Source organism: Hyaena hyaena, unplaced genomic scaffold (genome assembly GCF_003009895.1).
Source record: "Hyaena hyaena isolate Hyena2069 unplaced genomic scaffold, ASM300989v1 scaffold_5, whole genome shotgun sequence".
NCBI lineage: Eukaryota > Metazoa > Chordata > Mammalia > Carnivora > Hyaenidae > Hyaena > Hyaena hyaena.
In genome coordinates this window covers 7,285,175-7,309,064 of record NW_024080637.1, presented here as the reverse complement: position 1 = coordinate 7,309,064, position 23,890 = coordinate 7,285,175, and the positions used below count along the sequence as shown (strand labels likewise).

Here is a 23,890-nt window from a genome sequence, read left to right as displayed (position 1 = left end):
TCAGAACACTTGGGAATTGTCCCAAACTGGCCTGTCTTGAGGGATTAGCTTATCCTAATCACTTCCCCTCAAATGACATTTGTCAAGACCGGCTCCTTTCAGTGCCCACAGTCTGTTCAACCAGCAATTTGCCTAAGGAAGCTATGCAATTTAGCAGCAAGAAAAAGTTCCTACAAATCTACCCGCTGAACAGATTCCCACAGTATCCATATCAGCTAGGTCTCAGTTTGTTAATGTGTTATTTCTGATTTTAAAATGGACTATTAGTAAACTTTTCTGAGACCAGGCATTTTATCCCTTGTAATGTATTAAACCAAAATGTTTTCCTCCAAACTGAATACCAACAGATGTACCTATAAAAGATGACTTAAAAAACTCCAATCTCAATTATATCTCAATAAAGTTAGAGGGAAAAAATGCCAGTACATATCTAAAAATTTAGCAATACTTCATTAATATAAAATATCCAGTGTTCAAATTTCCTTACCAATGTCAATTTTATGTTATTTGAAGCATGATCCAAGTAGGGTCAAATGGTGTACTAATTATGTGTGTCTTAAATCTTCTTTAATGTCCTGGTTCCCACTCCATCTCTATTGTATGTTTGCAATTTGTTTATTGAAGAAACCAGATCCTCTGCCCTGGAGTTTCCTCTGGATATTGGTGATTGGATTTCTATTGTATTTTCTAACTTTTTTCTCTATTCTCTTATTCCTGTAAATTGTTAGTTATGTCTAGAGTTGATTAGATTTTTGGCGACACTTCACATAGGATGTGTTTTAAAAAAGTAACTGAGAAGAGTTCACATGTTCAGGTCTTTATAAAATAATAAAAATTGCATTTTGTTTTGTATTTATTAAAGACGTTTATAGTTTATAAAAAAATATTGCCCTGATATACACAGAATTTCTTGATAATGGTAATTAAAAACAGGTACTCCCAACCCCCCTTGTGTCCGCACCAGTATTCAATCTAGATTGGCTTAATCTTGAAGTGTAATCCAATAAGACTGAAGACCAAACACTTCAGGTCCTGGACAAGATAATAAAATACTCGTAGGCCTTCCGGATCCCTATAATGCAAGAGGAAAAATATGTTTAAAAAGCTGAAAAAGCTGGGAAAAACCCCCACATTAAAAAACCCTATTACTTGTATACCAAGATATTCCTTGTAAAGGTATATACAGAATTAAAACTTTATTTTTTAATGTTTTATTTATTTCTAGGAGAGAGAGAGAGACAGCGTGAGCAGGGGAGGGTCAGAGAGAGAGGGAGATACAGAATCTGAAACACTCCAGGCTCTGAGCTGGCTGTCAGCACAGAGGCCGACACGAACTGTGAGACCTCATGACCTGAGCGGAAGTCAGATGCTTAACCGACTGAGCCACCCAGGCACCCCCAGAATTAAAACTTTAAAAATAACCAAGTGTCCATAAAGAAGGAAAAGGCTATGTGTTATATATTAAAAGAGACTATTATGTCATTTAAAATGTTAAAGTTTTTAATGGGGAAATATATTAAATGAAAAATATCACGATTAAAATAACAGACTGTTAATCTCAAATATATTTTTCGTGCTTTTTAAAATACAGTTTTTAGGGGCGCCTGGGTGGCTTAGTCGGTTAAGCGTCCAACTTTCGCTTAGGTCATGATCTCGCGGTTCCTGGGTTCGAGCCCCGCGTCGGGCTCTGTGCTGACTGCCAGCTCGGAAACTGGAGCCTATTTCAGAGTCTGTATCTCCCTCTCTCTCTGACCCCCCCCCCCCACTCTGTCTCTCTCTCTCTCCTAGAAATAAAAATATTTTTAAAAATATTAATAAAACACAGTTTTTAGGGGTGCCTGGGTGGCTCAGTCGGTTAAGCGTCTGACTTCCGCTCAGGTCACGATTTCACGGTTCCTGGGTTCGAACCCCGCATCAGGCTCTGTGCTGACAGCTCAGAGCCTGCTGCCTGTTTCCGATTCTGTGTCTCCCTCTCTCTGCCCCTCCCCCACTCATGTGCTGTCTGTCTCAAAAATAAACTGTAAAAAAATTTTTTTAAATAAAACATAGTTTTTAATGCACAGAAAATAGACAAGCAATACTCAAGGTATTAATGGTTGCCTAATAAGTTTATGGGTGATTCCCCCCTTATTTTTCTGTATTTTCTACAGTGAGCATGTATTACTTTCAGAATTAGGAAAACTTTTATTAAAAAAAAATTTTTTTTAATGTTTTATTTATTTCTGAGAGAGAGAGAGAGAGACAGCATGAGCAGGGGAGGGTGAGAGAGGGAGGGAGACACAGAATCTGAAACAGGCTCCAGGCTCTGAGCTGTCAGCACAGAGCCCAACGTGGGACTCAAACCCACGAACCATGAGATCATCACCTGAGCTGAAGTCAGACGCTTAACTGAGCCACCCAGGCGCCCCAGGAAAACTTGTCTTTAAAAAGAAGTAGTACTACGCAGGACCAAGAGGGTGAAGACCACTATGGCACAGCTGGCTAAGAACAAGAGGACTGTCCAAGGGAAGGCAACTATGCCTGACGTGGACTGAAAGTGAGCCATATCCAACTTCTAATCCTCCAAACAGAGGAGCTGCAGAGGCTGCCAAATTCTAAGGGCTCTTTGTAGCATACAACCTCATACCTTAACTTTATAATTTGCCCTGATAACATGAAGTTTTAAATTTGCATTCTAAATAATTTCAAGTTTCACCATAGACTGTAAGATATGGCCAACACTGAGGAAGGTGTTCATGTTTGGATCAATCCACTGAATCTACAGTTTATTTCAAGCCCCTTTTTGGTATATTTCATTTTCTGTTCTCGCCAGATCCTTACCTACTTTGGCTATTCCTATGACATTACTCAGTATGTGTCCCTGAGAAGCTGTTAAGTACCAGTGACTGAATGAAACATCAAAAGCAACAGGAGCAAGCCCTGAAAATAATCCGGAGTGTCTCTCTACGAGAACATGGCTGGCTCCTTCTGTATTGCGTTTGTACAAGAGCTTACCATGATGGTTCCAATTTGGTTAAGGCTTCTTAACAATCTGCTGTAAAACAGACACATCTGGATGTAAGGATCATGTGCACTTACTTGGATTGATTGACATCAATAAGAGAACCAATTTTTGATGTTGTGAAAGAAATGTGTTCATCTCCAATGACAATTTCGAGCTCCTAGAAACATTAAAAAAAAAAAATGAAGTCAAGCCAAGTTGGATTTTTCATCAACCCCACGGAAGATGTATCATCTGTCAAACTGTACAAACTCGATGACAGATGGTCACATAAACAAGACCACCTGACTCCGATCACTAAGCTGTGCTGGGTACTAGAAACAAAGATGAATTAAATACTGGTTTAGTCCTTGCATAGCTCATACTCTTAAAGGAAGATGTGTTTGGGATTTGGAAGAATTTACATGCTGTTTTATACAGGAGTGTTCATTGTTAGAATGTGAAGTAGCATGTATAAACCCTGTGTTTTACAACTACTAAGAATCTAACCTTTCTGGGCAACATTGGACAAGGAAAAGAATTCCAGACCTTGGGTTTGGTCCCAGCTTTGTCACTACCCAGCTGTATGCTCTTGGGTCTCAATTTCTAAACTATCTGAGGGGAGTGCTCACTGTGTACTAGCTATTGTTCTTGGTGGAGACAGATCAGCAAAATCAGACAAAGGTCTCTGCCCTTGTGGAATTTACAATCTAGTGAGTCCTACTTTTTTCTTAAATTTTTTGATTTATAGTTTTTAATTATGAAAAGACTAACAGAAAATATAAAAAAGACTGTTAACACCCAAATATGAAAATGTTAATAGTCTGTCAAATTTGTGTCAGTTTTTTATTTTTTATTTTTAAAGAAATAAAACATTACACATACAAAGTTTAGGTTCACCCCCCATTCCATTCTCCTTCCTGCATCCCAGAAGTTGAGGTGTATTCTTTCCACTCATGTTTTTTGGTTTGGTAGTATTTGGATTTGATTTGGTAGTTTTTACATTTTTACGTAAATGATCACTATATGCATCCTTTTGCTTTTTTCATCAACAATGTTTTTGTATGGGATCTAGTTCATTAGTTTTAAATGCTTTAGAATATTCCATTCATAGCTTTAGTGAGGCAGACTTAAGTTCCCTATTTTACAATAACCAGTGGCAAGACTATTCTTCCATGCATCTCCTTGTATGTACGTGAAAATGTCTCTAGGAAAATTCCTAGAAGGTGTAAGTTTTTTCAGTTTTACCAGATACTACCAATTTCCTAAAATGCCTGTATTGATGTTATTCCCACTAGCATGTAAGATACTTTTCTCATATCCTTTTTTAAAAAAATTATTTATTTTAAAAGAAAGAGCACACAGTGGGGGACAGAGAGAGAATCCCAAGTGGGCCCTACACTGTCAGCACAGAACCCAGTGTGGGGCTTAAACTCACAAACTGTGAGATCATGACCTGAGCCGAAATCAAAAGTTGGACACTTAATCAACAGAGCCACCCAGGCGCCCCTTTCTCATATCCTTTTTAAAACCTGATGCCCCTCTCCTTTTGGCATTCCAATGCGTCTGAAATGGTATCTCATTGTTTTCCTAATTCTCATTTCTCAAAATGAAAACTGTAGATATCTTCATGTATTTATTGGCCACTTGGTTTTCCAGTTCTGTAAATTGTCTACTCATAACCTTTATACGTTCTTACCTTTTTATTATTAATTTTTAGTTCTTGATATATTCTGGATATAAACCCTTTGCAATATGTTTTGCAAACATCTTCCTTCAGTCTGTGGCCTTTCAACTTTATCATGATGTCTTTAAACAGAAGTTTTAACTTTAAAGAAGTCAAATTTATCAATCTTTTCCCTTGAGGAATTTAAAATATTCCTTCTCTACTCAGAAATAATAAAAGATAGTTTAAGTTTTCTTTTATGTTTTACCATCTTGCTTGATTCCTATAAATGGTCTAACTTAAAAATATTCTGTAAACATACTGCAAATTGTACTGGTCTAATTTGTTAAATAATCCATCCTGTTTCTATTAATTTGAAAGTTCACCTCTGTCATACACTGTTCTGGGTTCCCATAATCTTCATAGGTTTGTTTCTGGGCTCTATTTTTTCTAAAGGTTTATTGGTCAACTCTGAGGCAATACCACCACAGTACAAATGACTACACCTTTTCAAGAAATCTTCAAAATTATCTTGGTTACTCTTGTCCCTTTGATCTTCCATGAATTTTATTTATTTATTTTTTACAAATAGTTTATTGTCAAATTAGTTTCCACATAACACTCAGTGCTCATCCCCACAAGTGTCCTCCTCCATGCCCATCCCTCCTCCCCCCCACATCCATCAGTCCTCAGTTTTTGTCAGCATTCAAGAGTCTCTCATGGTTTGCCTCTCTCCCTTTCCCCCACCATTTCCGCCCTTCTTCTCCCCCTTGTTCCTCCGTCAAGTTCCTCCTAAGCCTCCTATGCGTGCAAACATATGATATTTGTCCTTCTCTGCCTGACTTATTTCGCTCAGCATAACACCCTCAAGGTCCATCCATGTTGCTACACATGGCCAGATTTCATTGTTTCTCATTGCCATGTAGTACCATGAATTTTTTTTTAATGTTTATTTATTTTTGAGAGAGAGACAGACAGAGACCCAGCACGAACAGGGAAGGGGCAGAGAGGGAGTGAGACACAGAATTGAAAACAGACTCCAGGCTCCCAGTTCTCAGCACAGAGCCTGATGTGGGGCTCAAATCTACATGCTGTGAGATCATGACCTGAGCCGAAGTCGGATGCCCAACCGACTGAGCCACCTAGGCACCCCTGATCTTCCATGAATTTAATGCTGTCTTAGGTTTTAGGAAATATCCTGTTGTGATTTTGATTTAAACTACAGTGAATTTATAAATTATGATTTTTTTGAATTTATAAATTTTAATGAAATTGATACAATATGGAGTCTTTCTGTCCATAAAAATGATACATACTTTTGTCCTTCATAAAGCCCTTTCCCGGGGTGCCTTGGTGGCTTAGACATGATCTCACAGTTCATGGGTTTGAGCCCTGTGTTAGGCTCTGTGCTGACAGCTAGCTCAGAGCCTGGAGCCTATTTCAGATTCTGTGTCTCTCTCTCTCTCTCTGACCGACCCTCCCCTGCTCATGCTCTCTCTCTCACAGAAATTTAAAAAAAAAAAAAAAAGCCCTTTCCCTTAAGTTTTATACATCTTGTCAAATTTCCTCCTAAGTTCTTACTTTTTTAATGTTTATTTATTTGTGAGTGAAAGAGAGACAAAGCATGAGCGGGGGTGGGGCAGAGAGAGAGAGGGAGACCAGCGAATCTGAAGGAGGCTCCAGCTCTGAGCTGTCAGCACAGAGCCCAAGGTGGAGTTCAAACCCATGAACCTTGAGATCATGACATAAGCCAAAGTCAGACACTTAACCGTCCCCCAAGTTCTTTTTTTTTCTTTTATTTTAGAAAAAGCATTATCATGAGAGCAGGGGGGGGAGGGGGGGAGGGAGGGAGGGAGGGAGGGAGGGAGGGAGAGAGAGAGAGAGAGAGAGAGAGAGAGAGAGAGAGAGAGAGAGAGAGAGAGAGAGAGAGAGAGAGAGAGAGAGAACCCCAAGCAGGCTCTTCAATGTCAGCTCAAAGCCAGACGTGGGCCTCCATCCTGTGAGATCATGTGATCTGTGTGAGATCATGACCTAAGCTGAAATCAAGAATTAGATGCTTAACTGACTGAGCCAGCAGATTTAAAAAAAGGAAAAATTTTAAAAATTTTCTTTTACTCCCAAGTTCTTTATAGCTTTTGCTGGGATGATGAATGGAATTTTGTTGTAATTACCCTATCTGAAAGGCTGTTGCTAGCACATAGGAGTACACCATATCCTCTTCACAGGACTACTGTGATTGTTGAATGAGTTAACAGAGCTGAAAACGTTATCATGGTAAAGCAAAATACGTATATATGATTCGACAGAGGTCGTATGGACATAATTTAAAAAATTACCTTTAGAAATTAACTTTACAAAGTACTAAGGATTTTTTTTTTCACTCTACCTCAAGAGCTGCCCATCCTTTTGAGGTGAATTAGGAATGAACTTATCTGGGTTTTTATATTAACTTAATAAATGTAATTATCACTGAGCTTTTACTATACACTGGCTCTATTTTAGTCACTAGAGATACAGCAGTGAAAAAAATTGGCAAAATCCTTGTACTGAAGGAGTTTGTGTGGGTACACGTAGGTGTTGTGGTGGGGGAGGAAAAGGGATACATAAAAGCAAACAAGCCAATTGCAGACAATAATAAATGCTACGAATAAAACAGATCTTATTATAAAAAAAAAACGAACCAACAATGGGGAGGGACATTTTAGATTGGATGGATAGGCAAGACATCACTGAAAAAGTGATGTTTGAAGCCTGCAATAATAAAGACAGTCTTGGATAGAACATTCCAGATAGCATGTAGCAAATGCAAATGTCCTAAACTAAGAACTACCTAGTTGTGTCTGAGGAACAGAAATTAGGTCAGTAAGATCTGAACACAGTAAGAGATTGTGTGAATGGTCAAAGATAAGGCAGGAGTTTGGATTTTATGATTTAATAAACATTTATTCATTTTTGAGAGAAAGAGAGAGCAAGCATGAGCAGGGGAGGGGCAGAGACAGAGGCACAGAAGATCTGAATTGGGTTCTGTGCTAACAGACAGCAGTGAGCCCGGGCTCAACCTCACCAACTACGAGATCATGACCCGAGCCGAAGTCAGAGCTCAAGCAGCTGAGCCACCCAGGCGCTTCTGGATTTTATTTTAAACAGAATGAAGGCAGTGGAGAATTTAAAATTAGTGGAATACATACATTTACATTTTAAAAGATTAGTCTGGCTTCAGGATGGAAAAATGGTCTATACAGGACAATAAACAAATCAATTAGATGTCTGGACCAGGAAGGGAGCAGCTGAGGCAGGGAGAAATAGCTTCCTTATTAACACAGTCAAATATGACACTGGGTTTTATTTTAATTACCATAACGGTCTTCAGAATAAACGTGTAAGCATGAATTTAAACACACATACTTAGTTTGCTGAAATAGCCATGTTCTATTTATCTCTGTATCTTCACAATGCTTTGTCCATAGTAGTTACTCAGTAAGTGAGGTGGGCAGTGAAAAACTCTGAGAAGGGCTCTGGGGAGAGTTACATGGAGAAATCCAGAGCTGGACTCTAGGTGGTCAGAAGCACCACTTGCTGTCGCTGTATCCTCCCCTGTAGGATTAATGCTTCCTTAGACAAAGTGCTGGTAATCTGCTTTGTGTCGGGATCCTTAACACATACACAGCTTCACTATCATATGCAGGGCAGTAAACCTCATCTTATTTCTAAGATTTCTGCACTACAGGACAGTTGCTAAAACACTCACCTGCCGGCCTACTCGGTCAGGAGGAGGCCACAAAGCATCATCCTCTTTGGTAATTTCACTGTCATCAATTATTCTCTTCAGTTCCTCCATTACACTTTTATGTACATACGCCTGAAAGCAAATTGAAAACTGGAATTTCAGTTGCAAGTGTTCTGACTTAGACAAGGATGAAAGGTAAGGCTTACAAACCTAAATCATGTGTAAAATACCAAGTGCCATGCCTGACATCTAACATGTTCAATGATGTTAATAAGTAGCAGTTCTGGGGAGCCTGGGTGGCTCAGTCGGTTGAGCGTCCGACTTCACCTCAGACCATAATCTGATGGCTCGTGAGTTCTAGCCCCGCATCAGGCTCTGTGCTCACAGCTTGGAGCCTGCTTCGGATTCTGTGTCTCCCTCTTTCTCTGCCCCTCCCTGGTTCACACTCTGTCACTCTCTCAAAAATAAATAAACATTAAAAAAAAAGTAGCAGATTCAGAGTTAAAACCAACACCTGCAAGACTTTAAATGATTACCAGTGATTGATTCAGCACTATGAAAGAAAATATAAACTAAAAGAAGATGTGAGAAAAACTTTAGGTGTCTACAGATATGTCTATACTTCTCCATTCTTCTTCAATACTACTCCCAGAAATAACAAAAATAAGCAAAAGGATGAATTGTAGTAAAAGACTCTCAGAAGGCTCATTACCTCTTTTCTGATCATGACATCATTTTTGTAATTGCTGTTATTGGCATATCTCAATTTCCCTGTGAGGAGTAAAAAACATTCAATGTATAATAAAAACAGGAAAAACACATCATTAGCTCACCAAGACTATCAGTTGTTGCTTAAAATGTATACTAGCTTTCCCTTCCGTGTCTTACAGATTTACTATTTATACTTTTGGGGTTCCAACAACAGCAGTCTTTTCAGTTCTTTAGGCTATTAGATAGCTTCAAAAATACTGCTGACACTGAATTATAATTCTTGCAAAAGGCAGCTCAGGTGTGATAGAAGAACACAAGCAAATCCCATCTCTGCAAGTTAATGTCCTCAGCTGAAAACAGGTATAGTAATTGGTAATTTACTTGCACACAGGGCCTCCTGAGGCTCAAATGAGTTGAAAGCAGCCTGACAACTGTAAAATGTTGTTTAGGGTCTGATTTGCATGTGACCGTGCAACACTCTGATCTACTCCTGTGATGGAAAAGTTGTGATTTTATTAATAAGCATATTTGGCATATAAGGCCCTCTGTGTCTATGTGCATCCAAAAGGCTAGTCAGGGTATATGGTGGGTATGAAGGAAGAGATAAAAGGAAATAGGTGATTTTTTTATCTTTAGAATAGAAGGCACACATGTAAAAAGAGCCAAATTAATTAATGCCTCACTGCCTTGTCTCTCTTGGTTCATTCTCCACACAGTAAACAAAGTGATGCAGCAACACACCAATCTAAATAGGTAACTCTAATACTCTGATACTGACAATAGTTTCTCACTGCCTTCTTGATAAAATCCAAATTCTTCAACATGGGAAACTGCTAAACGAGCCCCTGCCTGCCTTTCAGGTTCACCCCTGCAAGAGTCCTCTCTTACACAGCCGGAGTTAGTCACACTAATTGGTTTCTGCTTGGAACCTCCCTTGCTGTTTTTGGTTTTCAGCCTCTATCATGTTAATACTGTCCAAATGCCTTCTTGACTCATCAGCCTAACCAACTCCTACACATTACTAAAGACTAACTCCCCCCCCCCCTTTCATCAAGTCATTGTATGCCCGAAGCTTTCTCTGACCCTCAGGCTGTTAGGTGCCTTCTTTCTGTTCCAGAGTCTAACCGTTTCTTTCTACCACAGCACCCAAAACGGTGTCTTGTCACTGTTTACAACTGGGGTTTGTCTGATTCATCTTTGTGCCCCTATTTAGTGGGAGTTTTCTTTCATCGTTGATTCCTTTTCCTTCACCTCAGTGGCCCTATCCTAAAAATCCCAAATCCTATCAAACAGCAACGTCCTACTTGATTCTGCCTCCAATAGTATCCTAAATCCTTCTGTCCACCCTGGTCCCAACCAACATCCTTTTGTCTGGAACATGTAACGGTCTCCTAATACGTCTCTGAAAAAGTTCCACTCTTGCCCATTCTTCACTCAATAATTAGAATGCTTTTTCAGGAAGCGACCACATCTCTTCTCCCCTTACAACTTTCCAATTGCTGGGGCCCCTGGGCGGCTTAGTCCGTTAAACGGCTGACTTCCGCTCAGGTAATGATGTTACGGTTGACAAGTTTGAGCCCAGTGTCAGGCTCTGTGCTGACAGCTCAGAGTCTGGAGCCCGCTTCAGAGTCTGTGTTTCCATCTCTCTCTGCCCCTCCCCTGCTCACGCTTTCTCTCAAAACAAACAAACAAACAAAAACAAAACATTTAAAACAACAAAAAACCTTTCCAATTGCTTCCTGCTGCATTTAGAACAAAAATCCAAACTCTTTGCCATGGCCTATAAAGACCTACATGGTGTGCCGCTGGCTACTTATCTGACATTGTCGCCTACTATTCTCCCCCAAACTCACTACTCTTCAGCCGTACTAGCACCTGAAACATGCCTAGCTCATTCATGCCCTGCAGCCTTAACACTTGTTACTCCCTCTGTCCAGAACGGTCTTCCTCCTGAGCTTCACAAGGCAGGCTCCTTCTTGTCAATTAGGGTTCATTTCAAATATTATCTTTTCAGAGAGCACGCCAGTGACTACCCTGCTTAAAAGCAGCTCACCAGCAATTTTCCCATCATTTTAGGTTCTGACCACTCCGTCACTATCTGGAATCTTTTTTATTTATGATATCTCTCCCAGCACCAGAATACAAGTTCCACGAGAGGAAGCTGGTCTGTCATTTACCCAGACTGTGAAAGAGCCTGGGAAAGGAGGCACTCAATGTTTGCTGGATGAAGCATTCTGGTAAAAAATGTCACCAAACGGAAGTCTCTACATATGAAGAGAACCAGTGGAGCGGACACAGAAGTGATCCTTTCGGATCCGAGCCGCAGGCATCAATCCCTTCCTCTTCTAGTTCCTCGCACGTTCCGGAAACCCGGCCTCCCCGTTCGCCCGACCCCAGGCCCAGTCCTCGCTCCTGGGGGCCAGAGGCCGCTCTTACCGTCGGGTCGGAACTCAAACTCCAGGAACTCGTGGCCGAACTTGCCCTTGTGACCCACGTAGTAACGCAGATAAAAGTCACTCTCCATGGTTCACAAGAAAGCAACCAAACTTTACCAGCAAAACCTCACTGCCGCTGTTTGCGCCCAACACTGACGTTTACCAGGGCGCGCGGAAGTGACGTCAAGGCAACGCCGCAGGCCTTAGCGAATCGGCTCGCTCGTCCCGCCTCCCGGAAGTGGGGGCAAGTCTGGCGCGTTGCCCGGTGGAAACAAGGCTCCTTTCACCTGGAGGCGGGGCCAGTGCAGCTCCGCCCCCTCAACCAGAGGCGGGAACAAGGCTGTCCCTGCAGGGTTTTCCTACGCTTGAAGCCTGCCCCAGGGCCTCTGGGTTTCCGCGGCAGGTGTGGGTGCGGACCTTGTTTCGACTTCGGGTTGAGCATCCCGAGTGCTGCGCCCTTCCAGGCTCTACTTGTGTGAGTCAGACAAGCTGTTCACCATCTCTGGATCTAGGTCTCAGTAGTAAAACGTGGTCAAATGACCTGACTCCACGGAATTCACACGATGGCACCTGTGTCAAAAGTTGGCTCCCAACTGAACTTTGCCGTTTACCGAGCAGTTCAAGAAAACCGTTCCCAGAGACGCTTTTCCAGAATCCACGGTGGAACTAACTTCTCTCCCATTTTCTCTCTTAATACTTTGTATTTCTTTTTATTTCTACCGTTCCCTTTACCTCACTGGTCTCTAGAGAAGGTGCTGTGAGTAGAACTCTAAATGAACCTTTGATCTCCTACTCTGGTTTTCTATACACTTTTTACCTCGCTGGGATTCTCAACCCTGGCCGCACAATGGAGTCTTTTGGGAGCATCTAAAAAATACTGATGCCTGAGCCCCACCCCCCAAATAAGCCACGTTTGAAGAGAAATGCCCCAAAGGCCATTGACTTTTCAAGCCCAAGTGGTTGACCTCAGTGAAGGCGTTCTGGCTGTGGAAAATTTTTCCTCCTTGGGTAGGCAAAAGACAAAATCCTAATTATTAGAAGCCTGCTTTAGCTCATCTACATTTCAGCCAGAAAGGTCATGAAATCAGTTCTAGAGACAGCTGAGAGGGCATCATTCCTGGGGCCTGGCTACTATAACTATACTATTCTGTACTCAGGTAGGGGTCCCTGAGTCTCATTCCCAGTCTTACTCTTACTCTTTTCCTTCCTGAAAAAAAATAATAAGCAGCAGAGTATAAAGTGCGGGTGATGGGGAAACATCACTGGAGGCTTATGTTAAAATAATTCTTGTATGACTATGATTCACTGTGACTGAAGGTGAACTGATTAACTTTTTGGACCTCAAGTTTATTTTTAAAATGAGCAAAATAATGTTATGCATCTGGCAGGATTGTTGTAAGGATAGGAAACAATATCTTGGAAATTGGAAAAATATTTTGCAAACTGTAAATTGCCATAAAACCATAAGGCATTTTCTTAAAAAACAAAAAACAAAAAAACACTGGATATAGATGGTACCAAGGAAATTGTATAAGAAAGAGAAGGATAGGCTCTGTTTTGACAGCTCAGAGCCTGGAGCCTGCTTCAGATTCTGTGTCTCCCTCTCTCTCTGCCCCTCCCCTGCTCACACACACTCTCTGTCTCAAACAAACATTTTAAAAAATTTAAAAAAGAGAGAGAGAAGGGAATCAGAGATATTAAGCACCTAATAAATGTGTACTCATTTATAAGTGCTTGTTCTTTGAATCCTACAACAATCTTGAGGTGGTAATTGACATTAAGTATATACAGACATCAGGTAATTACCATGAGGTTACTTTCCAAGAGTGAAATTATAAAAATTATAATGTAACTGCTGCAGATATGGCAAATAACAAAAGTTTTGAGAAAATTTAAAGTCCACTGGACTCCAATCAGGCTGTAAAGTGACCCATGGTATGGCTGAAAGAATAGGGTCTGTGTATTCGATGTGCCTGAATTCAGCATGATTCACTGAGTATTTACTGTGCTATGTGCTGGGAATACAACAGTGAGCAAGACAGACCTTTATAGAACTTGCAGAGGAGGCAATTAAGGAGTATACAAGTAATTATTATGTAGGAGATAAAGGTTACAAATAGGGGAAACACAGAATACTATGGAAGCACATAGGATGGCTCCTAATCCAGTCTAGGGGCTCAAGGGACATCTTCCTGAAGGAAATGTTCCACATAGAGGGCCCAGAACCGTGTGGTTAAATACAGAATGAGGCTGTGCATATAGTACTCAGGTTGGAGACGGGGCAGAAGCCAAACAGCTTACAAGCCATATTAAGGAGTGTGGGCCACAACCCAAAGGTATTGGATTTTAATGCAAGGGAAACAGATGAAGAGCTTTAAGCAGGAAAGTAGAAAGGGTGGTAGTGACGCAACCTATTCCATTCTAGAAAAAAAGTCACTCTGGCTGCAATACTGTAGATTGGAAAATGGAAAGAATTAAAAATAAGAACTTCAGATAAGTAGCTGTTAATCTATGATCATGACAATCCAAGATAATGGTAGCCTGTACTCAGGAGATAATGCAGATAACAAAAGTGGATGGATTTGAGACAGAATACTATAATGTGAGGGCTGGGCAAAGGAGATTAAGATGTGGCCAGAGAAGCAGGGAAAAACCAGGAATATGGGGTCATGGGAGCCAAAATAAGAGTAATCCAAGAAGGAGTGTCAGCAGTGTTAAACTGCTTCCAGGTCAAGGAAGATAAAGACTGGAAGTATTTAGAAGATTTATAATCAGGGAGGTCCCAAGTGACCTTGGTAAAAGCAACCTCAGTGGCATGGAAGGGGAGGTGGGGCAGAAGTATTGGTATGCAAATAGGCAAAGTTGTGGAAGCATAAACTTCCTAACCCTAGGAGTTGGGTCTAAGAGAATGGAGAAGGACTTGTGGAGGAGTGGTCCTAAAAGGAATAACAAGGACGAACAGGAGTTAAACAGATGAAGAGGCAGAAAAGGAAAATCTAGGCAGAGAATGCCGCGTGTCCAGAAGGGCTACATGTGCAACATGTACTTTGGGGATATTAAATGTAACTGAGTGACTTCAGGCAGTTCCTTCACCCACTTCCTCATCTATAAAATTGGAATGATGATATTGATAGTATTTATCTCACAGGACTTTTAAACTCCTTCTTAAATTTATTTTTTATTTGTTTTAAAGTAGGTGCCATACCCAACACAGGCTTGAACGCACGACCCTGAAGATTAAGAGTTGCATGCTCTACCAACTGGGCCGGCCTGGCAGCCCTATCTCACAGGATTGCTGAAGCTAAAATAATTTGTGTGGAATACTGGGTACACATTAAGGACTCAATCAGTGATAGTTCAACACCGCCCCCCCCCCCAATTAAAGCATCACAATGAAACAATACTTTCAGATTTTAAAAAATGAATTTAATCTCTCTCTAGAAACAGTGCACTGGTTTTACAAATGTTCACATTTGGTTTTTTGTTCACCAAGATGATGTCAGTACAGCTAGTGAGATGCAGCCCACCACCCTTTGCTTCTGGATCAGAAACCAGACTGCAGAGGGCACTGGGTACAGAAGCTAATGAAACTCAAATGACAAGACAAAAAGCAGAAACGGTTAGTGTGGCCCAACATTCTAACATGCCTGTTACATCAAATATGGTCATTCGAGGGGGTGGGGGTGGGGAGGGGGGAGACAAACAAGGAAAATTCATTTGGGTACAATGTGATGGAGTCTGCAAACCAGTACTTCACCCCCAAATTAACAACAGCTGTATAGAACAAAATGCTATTGTAAAACACATGGTTTGTACAGGTATGTTTTCTCTTGTAGTTTTTGTAAAAAAGTATCAAAACCTTCATGTCTTTAAATATATATATACATATACAGGTGGCTTTTTTAAAATTACTTTTTATAGCACAAAGTGTTTGCAAATGCAGAGGGTTTCTGCTGATTCTTGACTATGCACATGGTGCATAGCCTGAATGAGCAGAGCTTCCTGATTTCTTATATTAACTGAAAATTTGAAGCTGTAATTCCTCCACCTCTAAGTTCTCTGTATCCTGAAAATCCCAATACCCTAAAAAATACATTGTGAGAAGACTCTGATACTCTATCTTCATGCATTGATGGGAAAGGAAGGTATTTACTCTGAATGTTTAATTGCTAACTCATTTATATTCCATGAAACAATGAGTGTATGGCTGGAGTTAGGGAGAGGAGTGAGGCTCGCATTCCTGTGCTCTCTCCTGACTCCCACCAGCGCCTGACTAGACAGTGTTTGGGGTTCACTCTGCAGACTAGACATCTCCAAAATTTCGTTTTCTCACTGTTGAGAAAATCTCAGAGGCTCTTGACAACATGGAGTGCTTCTGTGAAAATTCCATTACCCTTATACTCAAAAAAAGTCAACTCAAACGTATGAAATGTAGTCACTATTTCCCTTTGGCCACTAGAACGCTTGAGGCTAAAGACTGTCCTGTCTGCAAAGCGCTGGCGATGCATCCTGATGAATTTTCCGTGGTGCACTTGGTGCCTCGTACACAATAAACAATTAAGAAATGTTTGCATAATTGAATCAGAAATTAAACATAAGTATTCTATAAAGTGCTTACATTGAACCTGTCTTTCCATCCAGCCTCCTTTCCTGCTAAGTCCCCCTTGAGCCTTCTGCTCATTACAATGAATTACGTGCAGCTCCGTAAAGTCCCCATGCTGTTTCATGCCTCTGTGTCTCCTCTGCCGGAAGCAGCCTGGACACCCCTTAGTTTTTAAGACTTAGCACAAGGTCACTTCTACAATGCCCTTCTTGACCCCATTCCTCATCTCCTTGTGTAGAAGTGACCTATCCCTCCTTTGTGCCTTAATATACTCTGGAAAGAATCTATTCTCTTTGTTCCGCATGTCTTACTCTACTCTTACTGTGAACTCCATAAGGACAGAAAACATTTGATTGACCTGTACATCTGCAGTGCCTGGCACTTAGTTGGTACCTAGCAATTGGTTTCGGTAAGTGAATACCACTGCAATCACAGAGAAAGCTGGAAGGATCTATAGTACTTATTGCCATAAGCTGAATTCCCATCTCGAGGTTAAAGGTCACCTCAACCTATTTTATAAATAATCATGCTATCAAGAGTAAATAAATAAACTTTTAGTTTTCTGTTTCTGGAAGGCTCCTTCTGCCAGTGTCTTCATAATTCCACTGGAAAGATAGGCCATAAGATAGGCAGCAGGGTTGGTATAATATTCAGGCAGTTGAAAGTAGTCTCTTGGAGAAGGAAAAAGAGGAAAAGGCCTGGGACCAGTTTCTTTTAAACAGAGAAGAAAATGTTTGACAAATCTTCTACCCACCTGGCATTATCTCTAGGCTTCCTTCCAGCTCTAAAGTCCAATGACTCTATGATCTGGTATTGGCTGTAGATACAGGAGAGCACAGAGGCAAAAGGCAACAGAAATGCAACTATACCTCAAAATGAAGCTCAGAAGCCTCCAAGACTAGGGAGGGAGGATGGACGTGACCTCCTCAGATTTCATCTTATTGACTACCATCCAACACGTGGAGTATTCCGCAACGTGTCTTCCGCAGGTTGCTCCCCTGCGTCTCTTTCAAACGGCAGTTGTAACATATTCAGGAAACATGGATGTCTCTGAGAAAGTTGTGTTTCACCATCATTTTGAGATCTCAGGCGGAACCATCCTGACTTTGCTCATGATTTGTTTTCTGTGAATCTGGATCTGACTGAAACTACGCATTAGTCACTGTTCTCATGTCCCCAGGAAATTCTATTTCTTTGGAGGCAGGTTATTGAAAAAGTTGCTTGTTTCATGTAAATCTCAATGGTTTTTTTGTCATTTTTATTCAGTCAAAAATAATTTTCATTCTTGAAAGAATAGTAGTAAGTGATTAAGCTCCATAGGAGTTGGCCACCTGTTCTTAAAATCCTATTTGGTACTGGTCATTCTAGGTCAGTTGCCTCTCAATGAATATTTCAGGACTATCCACACATGCTTATCATGAAGGAAACTGCTCGTTTATGCAGAGCATAGTGCCGAGGCTCCAAAACACAGTTGTTTTTGTCAGAAGTTAGGAGACCATGAGTGACGTGGAGAAAGGTCCTAGGAACAGGGTTCTAAAACTCCAGAGTGCCTGCCTGGAAATTTGAAGGGTACCAAGGCATCCAAACTTCATTGAATTGGGGGCAGCTGGGGGTGGGTGGTGTCAGAATTTGCTTATGTCTTGTCCCTGGCTGTCTGGTGGGAGTGAAGTGACAGAACAGCAGAGTTAAGAAAAGATCAAACCTCGGATAAGAGAGCCAGTGAGGACAGAATTCCTCCGGGACTACAGGACTCTGTTTTCAGTGGTAGACCCCACAAAGAGAAAAGAGCATTTCTCCCATCTCTCCCAAGGCAGGAAAAACAAAGAAAAGTGTCCATGATGAAAAAAAAAAATCTATACATATACCCAGAGTTTTTCCTTTTATTTACAAAGCAGTGAACCAAATCCCTGTTTGAACATATATATCCAATATACTATAATGTTGTGTATGCCATTTCTCCCTCAGTAGGACTTCAACTTTGGCCACATTTTCTGACTTCAGCCAAAAATGAGTTTCATCGGTATGAACACATGATGGTAGCAAACCTACGTTGTATTCCCCACCTAAAGGAAATGGCAGAGAGTAAAGAAAGGGAGAGAGAGAGAAGTAAGAAAACCTATCTCACTGTCCTATCGTCACCCACAGCATGTCTCAGAGGCTGAGCATGGCTCAGTGCCTAAGCCAGTCTCTACAGCAAGCTTGGGCTGTTCTAGAAATGTCTCCACTTAGCTCTCTACAAGTAAGGATGGCATCCTAGAGTGCTTCAGAGGAAACATAATGAATTCAGCCCAAGTATCCTGAAGGAAAATGCAGTTACTTGAAATGCCGAGCTTTAAAACGAGGAGTAGCCGAGGTTCAGGCAGGTTCTCACGTGAGCTCAAGAGACCTCCTGGCACTGTGCAGAGTCTGTGCACTGGCCTCAGCCACAGAAGGGAGAGCTCAAGTGGGAGTCATGGCAGCCACAGGTGAACTGCAAGGCCTTTCATGACTGACCGGGGTCCTGGGAATTGCCAGAGGTGGACAAGATCTGCCTCTCCCACCTCATGTTTGCACAAACCATGGCATCTGTTTTTTTGAGCCAAATTTCCAAAGGCTTCTCTGAAAACTACAGATACCCCTCTGTGGACTGTTTTACAATATACTTTATCTTTATGTACTTGAACAACAGCCACAGGTGCGCCTCTCCTCTACAGATTTTTCTCTCTCACACACATACACATGTAAACGTAAATGCACACAGAGTCTGCATGGTGGGCCAATCATACCAAAAATAAATACTCTCATGTCTCTAAATTATTTATAGAACTAATCTTATTTTTGAAATATGTTAATAAATAATCTAAATGGGGGAGGGAGTTGAAGTATTTTCTTTTTTACTTATGTTGATGGATAGCCACAAAGCATAATCATTTTATATACCAAAAAAAAAAAAAATCAAACCCCAAACTCCAAAACCTAAAAAAGCCCCCCCAAACCAAATACCCTCTGTAAATATAGTTTTAAAACAATGAGTAAGCTACTGGACTGTCAGCCCCATTTGGTTATGTACATCGTGTTAGTCACTCAGCAGTAGCCGTTCCATGAACTCCTCATGGGTAGTGCAACCAGTTAAAAAGTGTATAAAACATTATACATATAAAAACTTTCACATCCTTTGGATGTTTGCAGTTCATCATAACTTTGTGGTTACCTTTCCGCAACATAAATTAAAAAAAAAATTACACACATACACTCACTCACACAGACCCATATACAGAAAACCCTTTCATCCAGGCATACACCATCCAGAGAGTGTAGTGCATGGGACCAAATTCCATGAGGCACGAAGGGAGTGGTCCCATCCTCAGGGCAGTCCATCATCTTCAAGGCTTAATGCCACTCGCTGGGGAGACAGAGCAAAGAAATCACCATTAGACCCACAGGAGCTATTTACTGAGCGCCCACAAGGCACCAGATATTCTATTACTTTATAGGCATTAGCTCACATAATCTTCATACTATCCCAAGAGAAGGTCTGTCGTATCTATTTTATAGATGAGGAAACTGAGACTCGATGAGCTTTAAAAACATTTGTCCTGGATCACATTGCAAGTGGGTGAACCCAGATCTGTGTGAATCCAGAGTTGTAGCTTTTGCCTCTTTGTAAAGGATCCCTGCAGAGATCTCCACTTTCTCGGTCCTTCCTTATAGGATTTTAGGCTTATTCAACTTCAGAGGTTTAGCTTTGGCAAATGTTTAATCCCAGGCCATTAGCCACTTGTCTCTAGCTTGTGAGTCACAATTAGGAAGGCAATCTGCTGCACCCCTTCTAACGGATTATACAGAATCAGAATGTGATACATGTTGATTAAATTCAATCCCTCTTTCCCTCAACCTTACTTTCCAGTCATTAGATGCTAGACTTACCCTGCCACAAATGGCTGACTGTTACCGGGCTGAACCCATTAGTCCCTAAGTTGGTCTATTCCATTGGAACAGTGGACAGTGGACTTAACTTCTTTTCTATACTGACATGAAATCTGTTTCTGATGTTCCCTGTTTCTCTTAGACTCAGAGGGTTCTATACAGATAGCCCTTGAAACATGCGGACACTGTTTGAGCTCTCTTCCTTTCCTTCTGAGTGTTTTCTCCTCCAGGCTACATACACATCGAGCTTTCCCCAACTGGGCCTGATGTAATCCTGCTTTCTTTCTCATAGCTAAGTGAATCTGGGCTAACCGCTTCACCTCTCTGAGCCTTGGTTTTATCATCTGTCAGATGGGAATAACAAGACATACCACATAGGGTTGTTGAGGAACCAAATGAGGTAATGTCTCTAGGGTGCTTAATACAGTAACACACATGAGGTCCAGAGCATTCTAGACCAACCGGGCCAGCATAATAAAATAGAACCAGACAGCCTACAGACAATAAAAAGTGACCCCAAAGCCTTTCATATCATCTTTGGGTTATCTGCGGTTTCACAAGAATACCATGGCCTTGCTCTGCTAGCACTGACACTTGAGACTCTCTTCTTCTCGTCCGGTTCCCCTCCCACTCTCTCCAAGACAGATCTCTAGGCCAAAGGTCGGTCCCAGAAGTGATGGTGGAGCGAGACAACGACAGGGGGGAGAATGGCTTGTTGAGGAAACTGAACAAGCTTCCAGGCCTTTTGCCCCATGATGTAAGTGGAAAGGACACAGACTTTTGTGTACATACAGACTGGAATTTTTAACTTGGTTCTGCTGCTTCTTAGTTGTGACCCGAGGCCAGTTACTCAAATTCTCCAAGTCTCAGTTTCCTCATCTGCAAAATGCAGCTAATCATATCAACTTTAGAAAGTTACTGTGAAGACTACATACACAAGGAAATGTATGTAAAACACAGAGTAGTGTCTGACACACAGGAAGTTCTCACTAAATATCGATTTCCTCCCTCTCTTGTTTCTCTGCAACTGGCAAGAGCTTATTCCTCAGGCCCTCGATGCATCAGGAATAGCTCCTCCAGAGTAGGAATTTGCTCGTGGGGACACAATGCCACCTTACATGTGTAGAGTGCTTTGTAACTCGCAAAGCTCTCTCACGTGAGCTGTCTCGCCTGAACGCTATGGATTTAGGAGGCAGACAGAATGGGGGTTATCATTCCCATTTTACAAATAGAAGTGAGCAGAGAGAACTGACTGAGACCACAAGGCTGCAGAGCAGTGACACGGGGAGCCATCTCCTCAGGCTAAGCTCAACGCTTCTTCCATGGTGTCTCCACCCCCGCCCGTCTTTAAGACTTGGCCAAACACCTGTTTGTGTGATTGGCTGAAGCGAAGGCTCAAGGCCATGCTGACCCTCCTCACTTGCTCAACTTCACATCCCATGTCTCCCTTCCCATGTACACTCCCACGAACAGTGTACAAAGCACACTGCCCTGCCCCGTACTTGATGACTTCTTCCACAGACCCTTTCCTTGGTCAGCAACGAACTCATCTTTCCTCTTTGCCCCGACACCCAGCTTACAATTGGCAGCCCTCCAGGACCAGAAAGCCGCCTGGGATTGGCTGCATCTGCCTAGCCTCATGCCCTCACTCACCAGCCCCTCAGACTCAAAGTGGCACTGCCCTACCTTGCACTTGACGGCAGGCAGCTCGGAAAGAGGGTTCTTCGGGAGTTGGTGCAGCTGTGACCTTGGTTCCCCCGGCAAGACAAAAAGCTCCTTGAGGGCAGGGGCTGGGTCTTCCAGTTCTCTGGTCTCCCCAGGACAGGGCTCTGCCCACAGTGGGTGATCAAAGCTGCTGATCGCCTGACAGGGGAACGGACTGGATGACCTATGAGGTCACACTCAGCCCCCTGACTCTGCTATACAACCATGACATCTGCTCCAGCCACTCTGCGGTCCTTGCTCCCCCAACACGCCACGCCCTATTGTACCCCTCAGCCTTTGCACATGCTTCTTTCTGGAATGCCATTTTCCTCCTCCTCTTGCTGGAAAATTGCTCTTAGCCTTTCAAGGACACAGTTCATCTGTCACAGCCTCTGTGAGGCATTCCCTGCCTGATCTCCCAAACTGAGTTAACAGCTCCCCTGTTGGTGTTTCCATAGCATTTGTCCTGAAAATATGTACTGGGAGCCACCTAATGCTGTGCGAGGCACTAGGGAAACATTAATCAGACAACTTTGCCCTCAAGGAGTTCACAGTCTAGTGGGGAGACCAATGAGCAAAAAGACAAGTTGACTACAGCGTGACAGGTGCTGTGATGGACAGAGGCTGTGGGAGAACAAAGAAACCGGGGAAAGCTTCCTGGAAGAGAGACTCCTGAGCTCCACCATGGCACGACACACACACATCCGTACACTAGTAAGTGACTCTCTCTCACCCCCCACCAGCTTCTTGGAAGCAGTACATTCCTTTCTTACTTGTGAACAGTCACATTCAGTGTGGTGTTTGGCTCACGGCCAGCATACAGTGTTTGTTGAAATGAATAAATTTGAATTGCATGGCCACAGTTACCCTTCCGGGCCAAAGGTTCTGAAAACTTACTCAGCAGAAAGAGTAGGCTTCTTTACCCTAAGGAAGAGCCTCTAGCTACAAGGTGGTCCTTATACACTTCTACCCCAACCACCTGCCCCAGCATCTCTGTGTCCCCAGGGCCTAAAATAGTGCCTGGCACATGGTAGGTTTTTGATAAAGTTGGAAGGAAGGAAGGAAGGAAGGAAGGAAGGAAGGAAGGAAGGAAGGAAGGAAGGGAGGGAGGAAATGAAGAAAGAAAGGAAGGAGAGAAGGAAGGGAAAGGAAAGGAAGGAAAGAAAGGAAGGAAAAAGGGAAGCAAGGAGGTATGGAAGGGAGGAAGGAGGGGTGAGGAAGGGAGGAAGAGAGGGAAAGACATAAGGAAGGAAGGAAAGGAGGGAAAAAGGAGGGAAAGAAAGAAGGAAGGAAGGAAGGAAGGACGGAAGGAAGGAAGGAAGGGAGGGAGGGAAAGAGGGAGGAAAAGGAAAGGAAGAAAGGAAGGAAGGAAGGGAGGGAGAGAGGGGGGGAGGGGGGGAAGGGGGGAGGGAGGAAGAGCAGGAAGGACGTAAGGAAGGAAGGGATTCTCTGGCGGGGGATACTTACTGCAGGATAGACATGGCCGATCTGAGCAGTCCTCCCTATGTGGAGCTCATCTTCGTCTTCTTCCTCTGTTGTTTTCCTGTACACTGGGTTGTCAAAATTCATGCTTTTGGTGTTCTTCCGCTTCCAGTTTCTCCAGATCAGGTAGCCACTCGTGCACAGCAGGGCTATTACCGCTGGAGGAAGGGACACATTACACTGAACTTCCAGCAGGCTCTAGCCCACTGCTCAGATGTCAGTGCGTTTCTTACCACCTCTCTAACTCTCCTGCCCCTTGCTCCTCGGGCTGTGGTGCTGTGTTCTTTTTCTGCTGCTCGGAGCCCTTCTCCTCTCCCTTCCTTTGTTAACTGCTCTGCCCTCGAGATCCAACTCAAATGAAGTTTTCTCAACTTCTCAAGGAAAAGTTGGCTGCTCCCTCACGTGTGTCCCTAGCCCACGGTACTGTACTTCATGTATGTGTACCCAGCTAGACTGAGCTATTTTTGGGCAGCGACTGTGTCTCCTTTATCTCTCTATGCCCGGGGCCTTGCTCAGCAATGTGTACTGAGTGAATGAGTAAGTTTCTTCACCACACCTCTGCCCTAACACTGCTACTTCCTTGGATTTCTCTAAGGAAGCATTCTCTCCCCCAGTGGAGGGTGAATGGAGGGGTGGGGTGTTTCTTTCCAAAGCTGCAAGAAGAGAAGCATCCCTA

The 23,890-nt window shown here is 42.5% G+C and overlaps 2 protein-coding genes and 1 long non-coding RNA gene across 14 annotated transcripts in view; 1 reads left to right on the top strand and 2 right to left on the bottom strand.

The window, feature by feature from the left end:
• Nucleotides 1-835: 835 nt before the first annotated feature.
• On the bottom strand, nucleotides 836-11,679 carry MAGOH (mago homolog, exon junction complex subunit). The gene is made up of 5 exons (XM_039237862.1): nucleotides 11,521-11,679; nucleotides 9,086-9,144; nucleotides 8,395-8,505; nucleotides 3,079-3,161; nucleotides 836-1,072 (listed from the first exon to the last, which is right to left on the bottom strand). The coding sequence occupies exons 1-5, from the start codon at nucleotides 11,606-11,608 to the stop codon at nucleotides 973-975; spliced, it is 441 nt and encodes a 146-aa protein (XP_039093793.1). The 5' UTR covers nucleotides 11,609-11,679; the 3' UTR covers nucleotides 836-972.
• A 111-nt stretch (nucleotides 11,680-11,790) lies between these two features.
• Nucleotides 11,791-14,922, top strand: LOC120235827. The gene is made up of 2 exons (XR_005529506.1): nucleotides 11,791-12,676; nucleotides 14,713-14,922. It is a non-coding gene; the product is annotated as an uncharacterized LOC120235827 (long non-coding RNA).
• Nucleotides 14,923-17,963: 3,041 nt separating this feature from the next.
• Nucleotides 17,964-23,890, bottom strand: part of LRP8 (LDL receptor related protein 8) — a 75,108-nt gene continuing 69,181 nt past the window's right edge. For 9 of the 12 annotated variants that reach the window (XM_039238261.1, XM_039238266.1, XM_039238297.1 and 6 more), the window contains 3 exons: nucleotides 23,200-23,372; nucleotides 21,715-21,891; nucleotides 17,964-19,504 (listed from right to left, as the gene is read on the bottom strand). In XM_039238261.1, the coding sequence (XP_039094192.1) occupies nucleotides 19,466-19,504; nucleotides 21,715-21,891; nucleotides 23,200-23,372 (389 nt within the window). In that variant the 3' untranslated portion in view covers nucleotides 17,964-19,465. The remainder of the gene's footprint in view (nucleotides 19,505-21,714; nucleotides 21,892-23,199; nucleotides 23,373-23,890) is intronic. The other 3 variants (XM_039238307.1, XM_039238331.1, XM_039238290.1) reach the window with 1 other exon arrangement.